This window comes from Cynocephalus volans, chromosome X (genome assembly GCF_027409185.1).
Source record: "Cynocephalus volans isolate mCynVol1 chromosome X, mCynVol1.pri, whole genome shotgun sequence".
In the NCBI taxonomy this organism is placed as follows: Eukaryota; Metazoa; Chordata; class Mammalia; order Dermoptera; family Cynocephalidae; genus Cynocephalus; species Cynocephalus volans.
In genome coordinates, this window is record NC_084478.1 from 118,806,627 (window position 1) to 118,823,856 (window position 17,230).

At 34.6% G+C, this 17,230-nt stretch overlaps 1 protein-coding gene across 2 annotated transcripts in view; it reads left to right on the forward strand.

Annotated features, from left to right (window-relative positions):
• COL4A5 (collagen type IV alpha 5 chain) overlaps positions 1-17,230 on the forward strand; it is a 257,285-nt gene that overhangs the window by 118,955 nt on the left and 121,100 nt on the right. For both annotated transcript variants that reach the window (XM_063083082.1, XM_063083081.1), the window contains exons 4-8: positions 8,829-8,873; positions 13,043-13,087; positions 13,173-13,235; positions 15,507-15,560; positions 15,919-15,945. In XM_063083082.1, the coding sequence (XP_062939152.1) occupies positions 8,829-8,873; positions 13,043-13,087; positions 13,173-13,235; positions 15,507-15,560; positions 15,919-15,945 (234 nt within the window). The remainder of the gene's footprint in view (positions 1-8,828; positions 8,874-13,042; positions 13,088-13,172; positions 13,236-15,506; positions 15,561-15,918; positions 15,946-17,230) is intronic.

Below are 17,230 nucleotides of genomic sequence, written 5' to 3' on the forward strand. Positions count from 1 at the left end.
ATCCAACCTGTCCCTATGCTTCCCTCCCCCATCTCCTTTCTAGCCTCTAATAACCCCAATTTTACTCTCTACTTCTAGAATCTCAACCTTTTTTTTTTTTTTAGCTTCCACATGAGAGTGAGAACATGCAGTATTTATTTTTCTGTGCCTGACTTATTCCACTTAACCTAATGTCTTCCAGGCTCATCCATGTTGCTGCAGATGACAGGATTTTATTCTTTTTATGGCTGAGTAGTATTCCATTTTGTGAATATATGCCACATTTTCTTTTTTTTAATAGCTCTTTTGGCTCAGTGCCCTTTTCCATCTGTATTATGTAGACTGAAGTGATATATGAAAGGGCCAGTTCTGTTCATTTGCCTGGAAAGGAAAACTGTCTTAAAAACCTTTTTTTCTTAATTTTATTATTTCATAAAATGGTGGTACATCATGTAATTAGAGTATTAAGGAAATCAAATGGATACTCATGAGACAGTCCTCCCAATAAAGGGGAAAAATAAATTTATATGCATGAATGCTTTTTAACACTTAACTATACTAGAGCTTAGATTTTAGGAGTATGCTGACTATGATCTCTGGGGAGGTAGCAGTATATCAGGTAGTTTTGTTAGATTCAAGAGCGGAAGGAACCTGTGCTAAATTTCCTGAGTAGAGCTTTAGCACTGAGGAAACAACAAGACCCTAAATGAGTGCATAGAATTTTGGTTGATGGGCCATTCACCTGTGTCTAATGGCACAGCAAGAGCAAGAGCAGCAGACTGATTCTTGTGCACCCAGGAGTGGCACAGAAATAGCAGAGCAATATGAAAGAGTCAAGTGGGTAGAACTGAGCACTAACTCAGCAGTAACTCATACAGACTAATGGGATATCACAATGAATTCCATCTTGGACTAGACTGTCTCACCTCTGAACACATTGGAACCACTTATGTTTCCAAAACTTAGGCATAATCTTGTGAAAATGAGGTGGGAATTCCAGTTGACTAAGATTGAATGTCAGTCATGTTATGGAAATCGGTGTGTCATCTGAAAACAGGGAAATTTGACTTCATCTTTTCCAATTTGGATGCTCTTTATTTCTTTCTCTTCCCTGATTCTTTTGCTAGTACTTCCAATACTGTGTTAAATAGTGGTGAGAGTGGGCATCCTTGTCTTGTTCCTGTCCTTGTTGCTGTTGGTAGTGGGTTTGTTGTATGTGGCTTTTATTGTGTTGAAATACTCTCCTTCTATACCCAATTTGCTAAGAGTATCATGAAGGAATGTTGAATTTTGTCAAATGTTTTTTCATCATCTATTGAGATAATCATATGGTTTTGCCCTTGGTTTTGTTGATGTGGTGTATCACATTTATTGACTTGAGTATGTTGAACCATCCTTGCCTCCCTGGGATGAATCCCAGTCAATCATGGTATTTAATTTTTTTGATGTGTTTCTGTATTCTGATTGCTAATATTTTGTTGAGGATTTTTGCATCTGTGTTCATCAGATATATTATTGATCTGTAGTTTTCTTTTTTTGTTGTATCTTTGTTGTCTGTTTTTGGTATCAGGGTGATGGTGGCCTCATAGAATGAGTTTGGGAGAATGGCCTCTGTTTCAATTTTTTGGAATAGTTTGAAGAGAATTGGTATTAATTCCTCTTTAAGAGTTTGGTAGAATTCAGCCATAAAGCCATCTGGTCTTGGGCTTTTCTTTGTTGAGAGATTGCTGATTAATGCTTCAATCTCATTGTTGGTTATTGGTCTGTTCAGGTTTTCTGCTTCTTCTTGGTTCAGTCTTGGTAGTTTTTGTGTGTCCAGAAATTTATCTATTTCCTCCAGGTTTTCAAATTTGTTGGCATATAGTTGTTTATAATAGTCTCTAATGATTCTTTGTGTTTATGTGGTATCAGTTGTAATATCTCCTTTTTGATTTTTGATTTTTGTTATTTGTATCTCTTCTCTTCTTTAGTTAGCCTAGCTAATGGTTTGTCTATTCTGTTATTCTTCCTGAAAAACAAGCTTTGTGTTTTGTTGATCTTTTGTGTCATTTTTTGGATCTCTATTTTATTTAGTTCTGCTCTGATCTTAATTATTTCTTTCCATCTGTTAATTTGGGGATTGGATTTTTATTGTTTTCTCATTCTTTGAGATATAGTATTAGGTTATTTATTTGAAATATTTTTGTTATTTCAATGTAAGCATTTATTGCAATAAACTTCCCTCTTAGAACTGCTTTTGCAGCATCCCACAGGTTTTAGTATGATGTGTATTTATTTTAATTAGTTTCAAGAAGTTGTTTTATTTCTTGTTTAATTTCTTCTTGGAGCCATAGGTCATTTAGGAACATGTTTAATTTCCATGTGTTCCTATAGTTTCCAGAATTTCACTTGTTATTGATTTCTAGTTTTAATCCACTGTGGTCTAAAAAGATACTTGAAATGATTTCAAGTTTTTAAAATTTGTTGATACTTGATTTGTTACCTGACATATGGCCTAACCATGGAGAATGTTCTGTGTGCTGATAAGAATGTGTATTCTGTAGTTGTTAAATGAAATGTTCTGTAGATATCTGCCAAATCCAATTGGTCTAAAGTGTGTTTTAAAACCTGTGTTTCTCTGTTAACTTGTTACCTAGATGATCTGCCCAATGTTGAGAGAGATGTTTTCAGGTCCCCAACTGTTATCATATTTGGGTCTATCTCTTTCTATAGGTCTAATAGTGTTTGCTTTATATATCTGGGTGCTCCGATATTGGGTACAAATATATCTATGATCGTTTTGCCTTCTTGTTGGGGGTAGATCTCTTTTTCATTATTTAATGGTTGTCTCTTTTTATGGTTTTTGGTTTAATGTCTGTTTTATCTGATATAGGAATAGTTACTCCTGCTCATTTTTGATTTCCATTTGCCTGGTAATGTCTTTTTCTATCCCTTCACTATTTGGGTGTGTCTTTACAGGTGAGGTGAGTCTCTTAGCTTTTTAATCCAATCATCTGGTCTGTGTCTTTTGTGTGGGAGATTTAATCCATCTACATTTAGAGTTGTTATTGACAGGTATTGTTTTATTCCTGGCATTTTATCAATTTTTGTTTGGATGTTTTAAATATCTTTTGTTTCTTTCCTTCCCTTGTATTGTTTGTCTTCAGTGTTTGTTGGTTTGGGGAGATTTAGTTTCTTTCTCCTTCTCATTTACATTTTTGTTCTACCAATGGGTTTTGTTCTTTCTTGTGTATTCATGGTAGTGATTATTGTTTTTTGGATTCCAGATGCAGAAGTCCCTTGAGGATTTCTTGGAGGGCTGCTCATTTCGTGGTGAACTCCTGTACTTTTTGTTTGTCTGGGAAATACACTGTTTGTCCTTCAAGTTTGAAGGATACCCTTGCTGGTATAGTATTCTTGACTGGCAGTTTTTTTTCTTTGAGTATTTTGAATGTATTATCCCATTCTCTTGTGGCCTGTAGAGTTTCTATTAGAAAGTTTGCTGTTAGTCTCATAGGGGCTCCATTGTAGGTGACTTGATGCTTTTGCTGTTTTTAGGATTCTCTATTTGTCTTTGAGTTTTACCAGTTTGACTATAATGTATCTTGGAGATGACCTTTATGGACTGAATCTGTTTGGGGATCTTAAGCCTCCTAAATCTGAAGGTTCATGTCTCTCCTTATACATGGGAAGTTGTCCATTATTATTTTTTTGAATATGTTCTCAATGCCTTTTCTTTTCTCCTCCCCTAAAAGAACACCCACCATTCAGATGTTTGTGCACACTTAGGGTTGTTAATCTTTTAGATTTTCTTCATTTTTTAAAAATTCTCTTTTCTTTTTCTTGTCTGCCTGAGTTATTTCAAAAAGACTGTCTTCAAGACAGAAATTCTTTCTTCTGCTTGCTTGCTCTATCTAGCTTGCTGCTTAAACTCTTTGTTGTTTTTTTTTTTTATTTTGTTGATTGACTCCTTCAGTTCCATGATTTCTGGTACATTCTTTTTTAATGTATTAATCTCTTTGTAAATTTCTGCCTTCATGTCTTAGATAGTTTTACTTAGTTCATTGTGTCATCTGTGTCTTCTTTTATCTCATTGAGCTTCCTTAAGATTTTTGCTCAGAATTCCTTTTCAGTCATTTCAAGGGTTTCCTGCTCTATTGGGTCTGGTACTCGAGAGTTATTGTATTCCTTTGGTGGACTCATATTTTCTTGTTTTTACATATTTCTAGTGTCTTTATGTTGATGTCTGGTCATCTGGTAGAGCAGTTGCTTCTTTTATTACTCTAGAGTGAGCTTTGAGGAGAACAACTCCTGTGGATGTGTTTTATATTTACCATTGAGTAGGGTGGTTCCAGGTAGACACAGTGGTATAGTCTCTGTGGGGGTACTTCAGCCATAGTCATTGTTGGAGTTATGTGTGAGTACCTTCTTTACCTAGGCACTGGGGCACTTAGTGATTCCTTGCTGAGGTTCTGGACACTACGTTGGGTCACTGAGGATGTGGGTGAGATGATGAGTTCTTGGGAGAAGCACCTGGGTGTCCTGTCCCTCTTTGATTGGGGTGGGTGACCATGGGCAGGATTGTTGGCACCCTGAGTAGTGTCCTTGTCCCTGACAGGTGCACTAGCAATTTTGTTCCTTACTCTGACTATCCTGGGTTTCTGCACTTTCCGGGGTTTCCATGTGTGTCTCTCCCTGGATCAAGGCAGTTGCCTGGGCTTCCCACATAGCTCCCATCCCCAGGTGCACCACTTTGGAGTGGCAGTGTCATTTCCCCTAAGGGTTGGGACACTGGGTCACAGGTCTGCACTTGCTCATCTCCTTCCCTGGACTCTGCTGGTAACCCTCTTTGTGTCAGTGTGGTCGAGTGGTTGGCAGTCCACTGTGTGGCAGCAGTGGCTCCAGTGGTGGCAGGCAGCTCACGTGACAATGGTGGCTGTCTCACGGCACTGGTGGTTCTAGTGACTGCAACAGTGGCCGTTGCAGCAGCTGCCCACTTGGCTGTGGTGTCTGCAGTGGTGACCCATGCTGCTAGGCTATCTGCAGTGGGGTACCTCATGGTGGTGTTAGTGGTGTGGGCAGCTGCAACTGCCTCCCTTGCATCTGCGGTGTCCTTGGCCACAGTGAGGTTACTTTGTAGTAGCAGCAGCAGCAGTAGTGGTTGTGTCTGTGGTGTCTTCAGCTGCAGTGATGAGCCACCTGCAGGACTGCTACTCTTTGGGGAACTGCTCTGCAACAGGCAACGGTTCTGAGATGGGACAATGTCTCCAGTGACTGGGGCAGCAGTGGTGGTGGGCCCATTTTGATCTTCTTCTGTTGGAGGAATGTGCTCTAGTCCACCATCTTCCTGAAAGGAACCCTACTATTATTCTTTAATCTGTACACTCCTATATGTGAAAGTAAAGATATATATAACAAATATATATGTACATTAATATATATAAAATTTTCTAAAGTAGTTCTTTATTTGTAAAATTCAGTTAATTTTGATAGACAATATAACATAAGAAGGTATACAGTGAAAAAAATCTCCTTCCCAACTATGTCCACAGTCACTGAGTTACAAATACACTTTTACTCCCTTTGTATATAAAATAGAAGCATATTCAACACATTTTTTGACCTTCATTTTTCATTTAATATACATTATAGGTATCTCATATCAGTATAGACAGAATCTCCTCATCATTTTTTATAATGGCATTATATTTATTTTGTATATAAACCATAATTTATTAAATCAGTCCCCTATTGATGATCATTTAGATAATTTTCAATTTTTTGCTACTGCAAACAGTGCTGCTAAGACGTATAACTTTGAACAGATGTCTTTTCACCAATAAGGAATTAACTCTGTAAGATAAATTACTAGAAGTTGTAATGCTGGATCACAGGGTACATGTATTTATATATTTTTTATAGATATTGCCAAATTGTCACCCTCAAAGTTGTATGATTTGCCCTTGTTTCAGCAATATGCAAGAAGATCTATTTACCTATAGCTTCACCAACACTATTATGAAACTTGGATTTATGCCAATCTGATAGATAAAAAATCATCTCAATGCATTTATCTTTATATGAGTGAGAATATACTTTTCACAGGTCTGAGAATCATTTGTGTTTTCTGCGACCTGTCTATTCATATCATTTGCTCATTTCCTACTGAACTTTTGGTGTTTTCATATTTCAATGAGCTATTTATATATTGGGGAGATTAGCCCTTTGTTTGTACTGTGAGTCGCAGTTATTTTTCCCCAGTTTGTCATTTGTCTTTGCTGGGTGTGTGCATGTATGCATGTGTATTTATGTGTCTGTATGTGTGTTTTTCAAAGAACTTTTCTTTTACGGCATGTGGACTTTGAGTAGGAAATGCCTTCTCTACTATAAGATTATATAATAATACTCCCATTTTTTCCCAGTAATTTAATGATTTCATTTCTTACACGTAAACATTTTACTCATGTGGCATTTATCTTGGTGCATAGTTTGTGACATAAGAGCCACTTTTTTTTTCCAGACAATGTCACAAGTGTGGCCCGACATCATTTTCCCCACTGATTTGCATTGCCTCTTTCATTATATACTAAATTCACGTGAATGTATGGACTTGTTCCTGAGTCTTCTATACTCTTTCAATGGTCTGCTTATTCACATATCAGAACCAAACTATTTTAATTATTGAGGCCTTATGCTATATTTTTATATCTGACAGGGCTAGTGTCCCCTTACTGCTCTTTTTTTTTTTTTTCCCCCAAAATTTTCTCAATGTTCTTGACTGTCTATTTTTCCATACGAACTTTAGAGTCATCTTACTGGTTAAAAAAAAAAAAAAAAAAAAAAAAACCGAAACAACAACAACAACAAAAAACCCCTCATGTTATTGCTATTTTTATTGTATCAAATTTGTAATTAAATTTGTTGATAATTGACCTTTTAAATGTTGAGTTCTATTCTCCAGGAACATGGAATGCCTTTCCATTTGTTCCAGTCGCCCTTTGTGGACTTCAGAAGTGTTTAAAATTTTTCTTCTTATGCATCCTGTACATTTCCTGTTAAGTTTGTTACTAAATATTTTATCTTTTTTTTTTTTTTTTACTATTGTAAGTTGGGTATTTTCTTTTATTATGTCTTCTAACTGGTAGTTATTGGTATAGGAAAGCTATTAATTTCTTAATATTAATTTTATACGCAGTTATTTTACTGATTTAACATATCGAATATAGTTTTTCATTTAATTTTCTTGGGTTTTCCAGGCATATAATCACATCATTTGTAAATAATGGTAGTTGTATCTCGTCCTTTCTAATTTTTATACCTCAGATTTCTTTCTCTCATTTAAGTTGGTTGGTACAACTGGTACAATATTAAGGAATTCTTTTCTTAATTTTGCCTTTAGTGGAAAGGCACAAAAATGTTCATTGAACTATAAAGTTCTTTCAGTTGTTTTAAAACAGAATTTGATTTACTTTGATCTCTTTGAAATACATCTATTGTGGAAAGAGTAGATTGTTAAAGTTTTTAAAAAACAGGGTATGGTAGGCAGAATAATGTTCAACCCCCCAAATGTTCACATCTTTATCCCCAGAACCTGTGAATGGTAGGTTACATGGCAAAGCAAAATTAAGTTTGCAGGTGGAATTAAAGTTGCTAATCAGCTGACTTTAAACTAGGGATATTTTTTCTGGATTATGTGGGTGGGCCCAGTGTAATCATTTGGGTTCTTTAAATGTGGAAGAGGGAGACAGAAGGGTCAGTGTCAGAGTGATGTGATGTGAGAAAGACTTATTCAGCCGTTGATGGCTTCGAAAATGGAGAGGTCCATGAGCCAAGGAATGCAGACAGCCTCCAGAAGTAACACAGTTCTGTCACTGAAATCACTGTCATACTTCTGACTTCCAGAACTGTAAGATAATAAATTTATGTTGTTTTAAACCTCTAAGTGTGTGGTATCTTGTTACAGCATCAAAAGAACACTAATATACCAGATAACCCTTTCTCCAAATGAAACTTTATGTGGAAGCCACACATAAAACAGATAAAAATAGAGCTGCTGTGATTGAAGGAAGGCTGTCACATAAGCGTTGAAGAACCTCTGGCATAACCTCTAGGGGTATGAGTTGATTGGCTTGGAAACAACTTGTGTAAAGCAACGTGTGCCAGTTTAATAAAAGCTGTATAAAGCCTCAGGCAGTGGCCTACTAACTGTGTGTTCCACTGAAATTCCTTTCCCTTGGAGCAGAATTTGGTTTTCTTTATTCCATTTTGAAAAGAAAACTTAGTGAGGCAAGACTTTAAATTCTCAGCAATGCAGTTGTGACTAGAAATGGGTAAATAAATTCACACTCTCATGGGTAGCCTCCCTTTCATGGCATTGACAACAGAAGCTAGAAAGGAAAGTTTATGGTTCTCATTCTTTCTTTAACTCTGCTAGTAGAAAGTGCCTTATAAAACAAAGCAAAGGTTTAAAACAGCAAATTCAAGAACAGCACATATTTGGGCTTAGAGATGATGCTATGTATGGCAGAATGGCAAGCAGATTGACATAATATGGAAACTGCCCAGATTTTCAGCTGTTATTTTGTTTATAATATCTATACTGCTATTTCATCTTTGTTTTCTTGAATAAAGTTTCTTCTACATGTAAACAGTTTTTTTCTCAGTAAATAAAGGCATTTTTATTTTTGTTCATATAGTTTACCTCAGTGCTTTCAGTCTCAATAATAAATGCTTCTTCCTTGGGTGTATAAATTTCTCATTAGCTTTCACAAATGTTTGTAACAATTTAAGTCTCCTATTTTATTATCAAAAATTAGTTATTTGAAGCTTCTTTTTGAATACAAAAGAACTAAATATATTGTATTTTTCAGGGTGATGATGGAATTCCAGGGCCACCAGGACCAAAAGGAATCAGAGTAAGCAATATGTGTTGTATATCAAATGCTTTGTTGGTATAAACAGATACAAAGCAAATGAAGTATTATTAGACAACTGGAAAAGACCCATATTGAAATGCAGGAAAAAAAATACAGTTTTTGAGAAGTTAGATTTATTTAAGAGTTGGTATTTGTCTACAACTAGCCTTTCTTTAGTATTTTGATAGTTATCTTTCTATATCAAGGTGTATATTTAAATTTATATAAAATGATTTTAAAGTAGTTTGTGGTTAAAAAACATGAAAATGCTAAATTCTAACAATTCGTCATTTTATTAAAAATCTGTATCATAGAATTGGCTTAAACCAGAGCTTCCCAACCAGTGTGATCATCTTAGCCTGCTGAGGTTCATAGGGCTGGCCACTTTAGGCTGGATACCCGCCCAGTGTATATGTATAAATTTTTTTGTGTGTATTTTGATGAGAATAAGTTTTGTTTAGATCACTATGTTAAAAAATAACTACACTTGGAAGAATACAACATTTTCTCAATTCTAACGTGCATGATTTTTCAAGTTTTAAGATTCTGAAAATCAGGATGCATCTGAAAATTGAAATGCACATGTAGTTGTAATTTTTTTCTCAAAAGCTTTAGGTCAACATACATCTTACAGTGTGTTTTAGAATTGAGAGGAAATTGTAGTTTTAAAATAGTGCTGGTTTTTTAAAAATCATTTTTAACTTTTGTGAGCCTCAGTTTCTTCATTTGTTAACTCAGAGAGTTAAATGGCATAATTTCCAAGGTCCCTTTTAGCTCTGAAATTCTGTGTTCATAAATTGGTGAGGTCCCTTAATTTGAATATAAAATACAAGGGTGGTGACAGAGCATGTATATGGGAAAGACACCAGACATAATGATCCTTTGATCTTCAGAAATTCAGTAAATGTACAAATTTTACATAAACATTTAAAACATTCTGTTTGCTATGTACTTCTTAACATGTAGCTTGCCTTATGTTCTTCTTAAGACTGGTATGGATAGGGTACTGGGAAAGCAGGGAAGAAACCCAAAACCCTTAGTTTATTTTAGCAGATATAATTCTTGTTATTCTATAATAAATGGATATCAATATACTACTAAAGCTCTTCACAATAATCATAACATCTCATAATAGGTATGGCTACTGTTAACTATATCCTAAGCATTGTTGAGACTAAAAACAAACTGGCCATTTTATCAATTCTCATTTCCAAATATTTGTGAGTGCTTAGATAGTTCATGTCCCTCAACTAGAACTTCAGAAGTGCTTGGGAATAGATGGCCTTATAGATCCCGCATCCTCGGGTCTCAGTTCCCAAGCAACTCTTGACATGCAGATATTAAGACTTACTATTCTGGAAATTTTTAAGCATACACAAATGTGCAGTGAATATGGTACAATGAGCCCCCATGTACCCATCACCAAGCCTCAAAAATTATCAACATTTTTACATTTTTGTTTAATCTATACCCTACCACATATTTTTTGTAATGTTTTAAAGTAAATCTCTCACATCATTCATTCCACCAATGAATACTTCAGTGTGCCTCTCTGATAACCACATAACCGCTATACCATTATTACACCTTAAAAAAATTAGGAATAATTTTTCAATATACTCTGAAACTTAGTCCATGTTCAGATTTCTTCAATCGTCTGAAAGATGTTCTCTTACAGTTGGTTTGTTCCAATCACATTCCAAGCAAGTACCAAATATTGCATTTGGTTGCTATGTTTCTTAAACTTTTATTATACCGTTGGAGAAATTGGGTCAGTTGTATTGTACTGTGTTCTGCATTCTGGATTTGGCTGATTGCTTCCTTATGATGTTATTTAAATTGTTCCTCTGTCCCCCATATTTCCTGCAAATTGGAGGTTGCCTTGAAAGAGACACTACAGAACTTTCTGGGGGCACAGAAGGAGATGTACACTTAAGATTTGTGTATTTTACTGTATGTAAATCATACTGAAATAAAATTAAAGGAAATAGAAAAAAGAATATAGTTACTGTGTATACTTACTATTGAATTACATCATGAGGCACAAATATCTGGCTATCCCACTTTTTTTGATGCTAGATTTGATCAGTAGTCTCAGATAATGTCAGCCTGATTCTTCATCAAAAATTTCCCCATCAACTTTCATATAATGGTTTAGCATCCATTGATGGTTGTTATTTTGTTCAGAGTTGCAAAATGGTGATTTTTAAATTTTTATCCATCCTTCTTTCATTAGCTGGGATTCTAATTTATCAGCTGGGATTCTAATAGGGTGATGAATATCTACACCAGCAATTCCAAGTAGTGATCAAGGAAGGTTTTTTGAAATTTTTTTTATTATAAACTAATGTAATTTATGTTTGAATTAATTATCATTATTCTTTTTGAGGCCAGATTGTCCCATCTTTGGCCTGTGTCAGCCCCTTCAAGTTGGCTCCTGTCCTGTGTCCTTTTGCCAAAATTCAGTTGATCTTTGATCACTTCCTTGCTTTCTGGCATAAGACCTTTCAGACTTATCTTCTGCATTTCCTTTCTTGATCTGGAATGGGCCATGTCTCTGATTCCATGTTCTTTTTAGTGAAAAATGTGATTTAGATACCACAGTCTGAATGTTACGGGTTTTCATTGCTATTGGGTTTGTCATTATTTTGATACCTTTTCAGTGAATAGAGTTAGGAAATATGTATTTTTTTAGAGGAAAAAATATTATGAGTTCATATTATTTCCAATCAAAATTTAAAATAAAAAAGTTTTTATATACTTATTATCTCTCCCCCTCACCTCTCGTAAGGTAAAAATCTTGATTCCTAATGACATTAATATAATTTCGTGTTTGTTTTCTCTTAAAATATACCTATAATAGCTTCAAAATAACATTAAATTAACAAAGTAATTTCAATTTTAATAGTAATAATAAGATTATTGAATGCCTTTAATTATTTCTTTGCTATTTTTTCCCCTTTGAATTGACTAATTTCACTAAGGAATTAGAGTCAAAATTGCCATGATGAAGGGCTCTTAAAGTCATCCTTTTCTCTATATGGTTATGTAAACGACTTGAAATAGGTTCATCAGTTTCAGTTCGTTTTCAATTTTTAACAATTTCCTTTTTACCCTTTTTTAATTTAAATTTTAATTACTTAAAACATTTCCATGGTTCTATAAGACAAGGTGTAGTCAGAGATGCTTCCCTTTCATCCTTGCCATCCCCTCTGTTTCCTCCTTCCTCCTAGAGGTACTCTATTCGTTATTGTCGTTTATCTTTTTATTGTCTAGTATCACCACCTTTCTTATAAAAAGGTAGCATATTATATACACTTCTTACACCTTCCTTATTTTACTTAATTTTATATCTAGAGATCAATACATATTCTAGTGTGCAGATATCTTCCTTTTTTAACAGCTGCATAGTTTTACATTACGTGGATACAACAATTTATTTAGTGATGTCCTTATTAGTGGACATTTGGTTGTTTGTAATCTTTAGCTACAATAATGGTTATATGGTTGTTTCTAAACTTTAGCTGTAATAATGCTGTGATCAATAACCTTGAATGCTATGTTTTGTTTCAGACTTTCTAGTGTATCTTTGGGATAGATTCTTAGAAGTGAGTTGCTAAATCAAAGGGGAAAATGCACGTGCAATTTTGCTAGATATTTCCAAATGTCCTTCCATAGTGTTTGAATCCCCACTAGCAGTGTGCCTTTTTTCCATAGCCTAAGAACTTACAGAGAATGTTGTCAAACTTATATTTTTGCCAGTCCTGACAGGGAAATTTAATTGAAGAATCTTTTGTCTGATCACATTAATGTCCTCAAGGGCAGATATATTTACCACTTCCCCATCCCCTGCTGAATTCATTATTCATCACAAATCTGGGAGAACTTTATCTGTTGGAGGAGTCATTTTATCTAGTAATTTGCCTTTTCCTACTAAGTACAAATAGGAGTTTCTTCTATAGTTTTCTTTAAGAGACTTTTAAACACATATGGGAGATTTTTCTCTAATGTTCCAAAAAACAATGAGTGGTAATAATCTGGGAGACACATTTTGTCCATTTCTATTCTCAATATAATTTTCATGATACCCTTAGGCAAACTATTAGGTAGAGTATTATTTTATTGTTATTGGTTGTGATTTGGTTCAAGGAATCTATTTCTTCTTATAGGGTCCTCCTGGACTTCCTGGATTTCCAGGGACACCAGGTCTTCCTGTAAGTAGAATTTGGCTTTTTATTTTAAAATCCCATAAAAAGTAATCTAAGAAATATTATACATTTATTATATCCCTTTTCAAAGGGAATGCCAGGCCATGATGGGGCCCCTGGACCTCAAGGTATCCCCGGATGCAATGGAACCAAGGTGAGATTTTTTTCAGTTTAATCTTAGGCAGTATGCTTAATCATATTAGACATAAAAATCTAAAGAAATTAATATGCAGAATGTTGAAGAAAGGATATAGTAGCTTCATATCTAGGGCATACATAAACTGTGTTCTGAAAACATTTTCAATATATTGCAACATCAGACATTTCTTTAAGCATATGTAATTAGCTGGGATATTGCATTGGGTTGAAGATTACTGACCAAATCTTTCTTTGTCTTTAGCATAAAGTAGGATGAGAGTTAAAAAGGAATTAGGATATGTATGTTTCAAATATTATATCAGTTGTTAAAAGTAATACTTGTGTCTTTCATTAGCTTTGCCTTTTTAAAAAACTAGGTACAATTTAAGTTTTCAAATATTTCATGTTTTTAAACATTTTAAAACTTTCCTAAAAATCTATATGTTATACAGAACATCAATTTTTACTATAAACTGTTAGTATAAAACCGAAACTCTTCTCCATCACATCAGTGAAAATGATGCATTTAACAATTTTAAAGAAAAACAAAACTTGAGATATGGCAAACATTTTTTTTCTTATCTTTAGTGAACTATTTGGATTAATATAAAGGGATAGATAGCAAGAAAAAATGAGGAAAATTCGCTCTTCTTGCAAGCTTACATATTGTAGCCTCTGTTCTTATTCCCTCACTTTTCTCTTTTTTTCTTTAGGATAATGCCATATATTATTATTCTCTGTATATCCTTTTGGCATTTTTTATTTTGCACATAATATTCTGTGAAACTACTTACGAAATATCTTAGATCTTTCTAACTAATGGCATGTGTCAGATTTTATATTTGGGCATATATTTAAAATAACTTGAACACACTATTTTGCATTATAGTGGCCATATTTTTTGATAATTACTGTAGTATATACTTGAAGGCAATACAGTCCTTTTTACTTCCAATACGAGTATTTATCCAGGTCAGTGTGATGCTTGCCAGTAGTAATAATAATGATAATTAAAAACAATTTTGGATATGTGCGTCCTACTTGTGTTTTTTATGTCAGCCGGGGCAACCTAACAGTGATAGGACCAATGTGGGGTTAGTTTGCATAACACATTTTATGTTAAAGTGGACTACATTCTTGTGCCTATTCTGGTTATTTGTTTGTTTGTTGCCAGCATGCCTTAATCAACAAACAGATTCATTAGCCAAAATTTTAAATTTGAAGGCCGTGTCTACCTGTAATGAATGTAGTATGCTATATGATTAAAAGGATCTTTTTTTTTTTTCTTTTTTATAAAGCAGCACCTTAGCAGATCTAATGATTAGTTTGTGTTTCAGGCCCCAATTATTTGAGCAACAAATTTTAAACAAATTAAATGGATTTATTATGCTTACTTTTAGAGTAAATGGTTTTCTTATCTTTCTGAATATTTAAGGAAAAGAGTGAACACTAAAGGTAGAGCCACAGTGTATGGGTTGTTTTTTATCTGTCTTCTAAAGTGATGTGCAGGCCACTTCCTTTCCCTATGGGCCTACTTCTTCCATGTATAAAAAGTGGTGGAGAGAGAGGTATTGGACAATAACTCAAAGGCTATAGTAATTTTACTCTTTTAAACCTTTTGACAAGGTTGTTTCCAGGATTACTATGGCATATAGGTATTTGAAAGGAGGTTGCATTGGAGTTCTTCTACAGCAATTTCAGCTTTTGTCTTCTAAACCAAATGTCCATATTCGTGTTTTACAATAGTGAGTGAGAAAAATTGGGGTCCTAGAAAACATAATGACCTGCAATTGTTAGAAGCATTGCTTTTATTGTCCTCTTGGTGATATTAATGGCCTTCTTTCTTACCATCTTTTCCTCTTTACAAAAATAATTTGAAATAGTTTACAGTAAAAGAAAAATGAAATACGACAGTTAAAATAAGAATCTATATAACACATGGGAAGGAAATTGGGGCAAATCATTAACTATTAAATGTTATGATGGTCAAGAATCTGTGGTGTGATTGTCTCAAAATGGAATTGTCAGAAGAAAATGACTGGGTTAGAAGATTTTTTTCTTTATTTCTGATTGGGATGGATGAGTAGGGATAAAACTATCTTAGAAGGTTGAATTGATACGGATAGTTGATAATGAAGTAATTGGAAAGTAAAGGCTAATGAATTTTTGGCAATTAGGCTTGTTTCAAAATGGTTTTACAGAAATCTTTTCAATGAGTCATTGTATGTTGGTACAGTTATTCTTTGTTTCTTGTTGGTCCATGCTCTTTATTTTTAACTCCTTCTAGGGAGAACGTGGATTTCCAGGCAGTCCCGGTTTTCCTGGTTTACAGGGTCCTCCAGTAAGTTATAAAAGTTTGGATTATAATGAACACAGGAATTAATAGAAGCAGAAGTGTAGAGAGTGTGCAATGCATTCATATGGAGCAAAGTAGTACATTTTAAGGTAGTGAAGGATTTTTTTAAAAAGAAGTTGGTAATATAGCTCTCTGGGCAAAAGCAAGGATTCTATGGTATTTAATATAAATGTCATCTCTAAGTATCCTAAATTATATCATATTCAGAAATGACTCTACAGCAGTCCTTTTCAGTTTGTACTCTATTTAGAAAGCATTGGGGTTTTTTTTGTTTGCTTGTTTGTTTTTTTTGCTTGCTCCCCTCTCATACATATAAAATAATCCCTTGTCGTTTTAATAATAGGGACCTCCTGGGATCCCAGGTATGAAGGTAAGCATCTCACACTGGGAAGGTAAACATTTTGAGTAAAATATTTGGCAAGTCTGCACCTTCAATAGGATATGACTGGGACATTATCTTAAAATGGATGCTTCTAGAAGTTGTGCAGGTGCACACTTACAAGCTCTCCTTAAGTAGTTTCTTCTGTTCCCATGGCTTTAAATACCTTCTGTGTGCTAATACACTTGCAATTGTGTGTATCAGACTCAAGCTTCTTTTCTGACACTTTCAATCCTCATTTTATTACACTTTGGTACAGTTGACCACCTATTCTTTCTAGAATTCTCTTTCCCCTTGCTTCTGTGACACTACCCTTTCCTGATTTTTCTTCTGTATCTCTGGTTATTCCACATTCTTCTATGCAGCCTCATTCCGGTCTAGCCAGCAAGCATTAGGACACAGTCCTGACCCTTCCTTCTCTTCAATGCTCAACAATATTATTGATGCCCATACTATTGATTACTGGCTAGTTACTGAATACCTACATTTGTATCTCCACATTAGAATTTTCTTGAGTTAGATGTGTGTATTCAGCTACCTCCCTGACATCTCCACTCAAAAGTGGAGACATTCAAATTAACATGTTCCAAGTTAATTTACCCCCCCCCCCCCCGTTAATTTACCACCCCCCCAAATAAACCTGACTCTTCTCCCTCTGGCTCCGCATGTCTAAATTTGCATCGCTATGCATTATGTATTCTTTTACATGAAATCAAAACCTAAGAGTTACTATTTACACCTTCTACTTCTTCACACACATCCTCTTTCTCTACTATCAGTAAATACTATTAAGTTTGCCTGTAAAATGGATCTTAAATTCATCTGCTTTTCTCCATTTCCACACTCACCACTCTAACCATATTGTCTCATCTGGACTACTGCAATTCTTCTTAACTAGTCTCTCAGAATAAACCTGATTTATTCTCTAAAAGCAACCAAGAATGATCTTTTTTAAATATAAATTAATAATTTAATCCCCCTGCTTATAAACCTTCAAGGGCTTCCCCCTGTGTATCTAAGATAAAGTTTACATTTTTTCCATGGCTTTTACAACCTGTATGTTCTTGTCTCTGCCTATATTTACAGTCTTATCTTAAACCACTTTCTTTTGACTTACTGATTACACCGATCCACATTCAGTTATTTCAATGTGCCAAACTCTTTGCGTTTTGGATCCTTTGTACATAGTATTTACACTGCCGAACACTCTTCTCCCAACCTTCACCCAACTGATTCCTTTAGGTCTCAACCTGAATGTTACTTTCATGAATTGCCC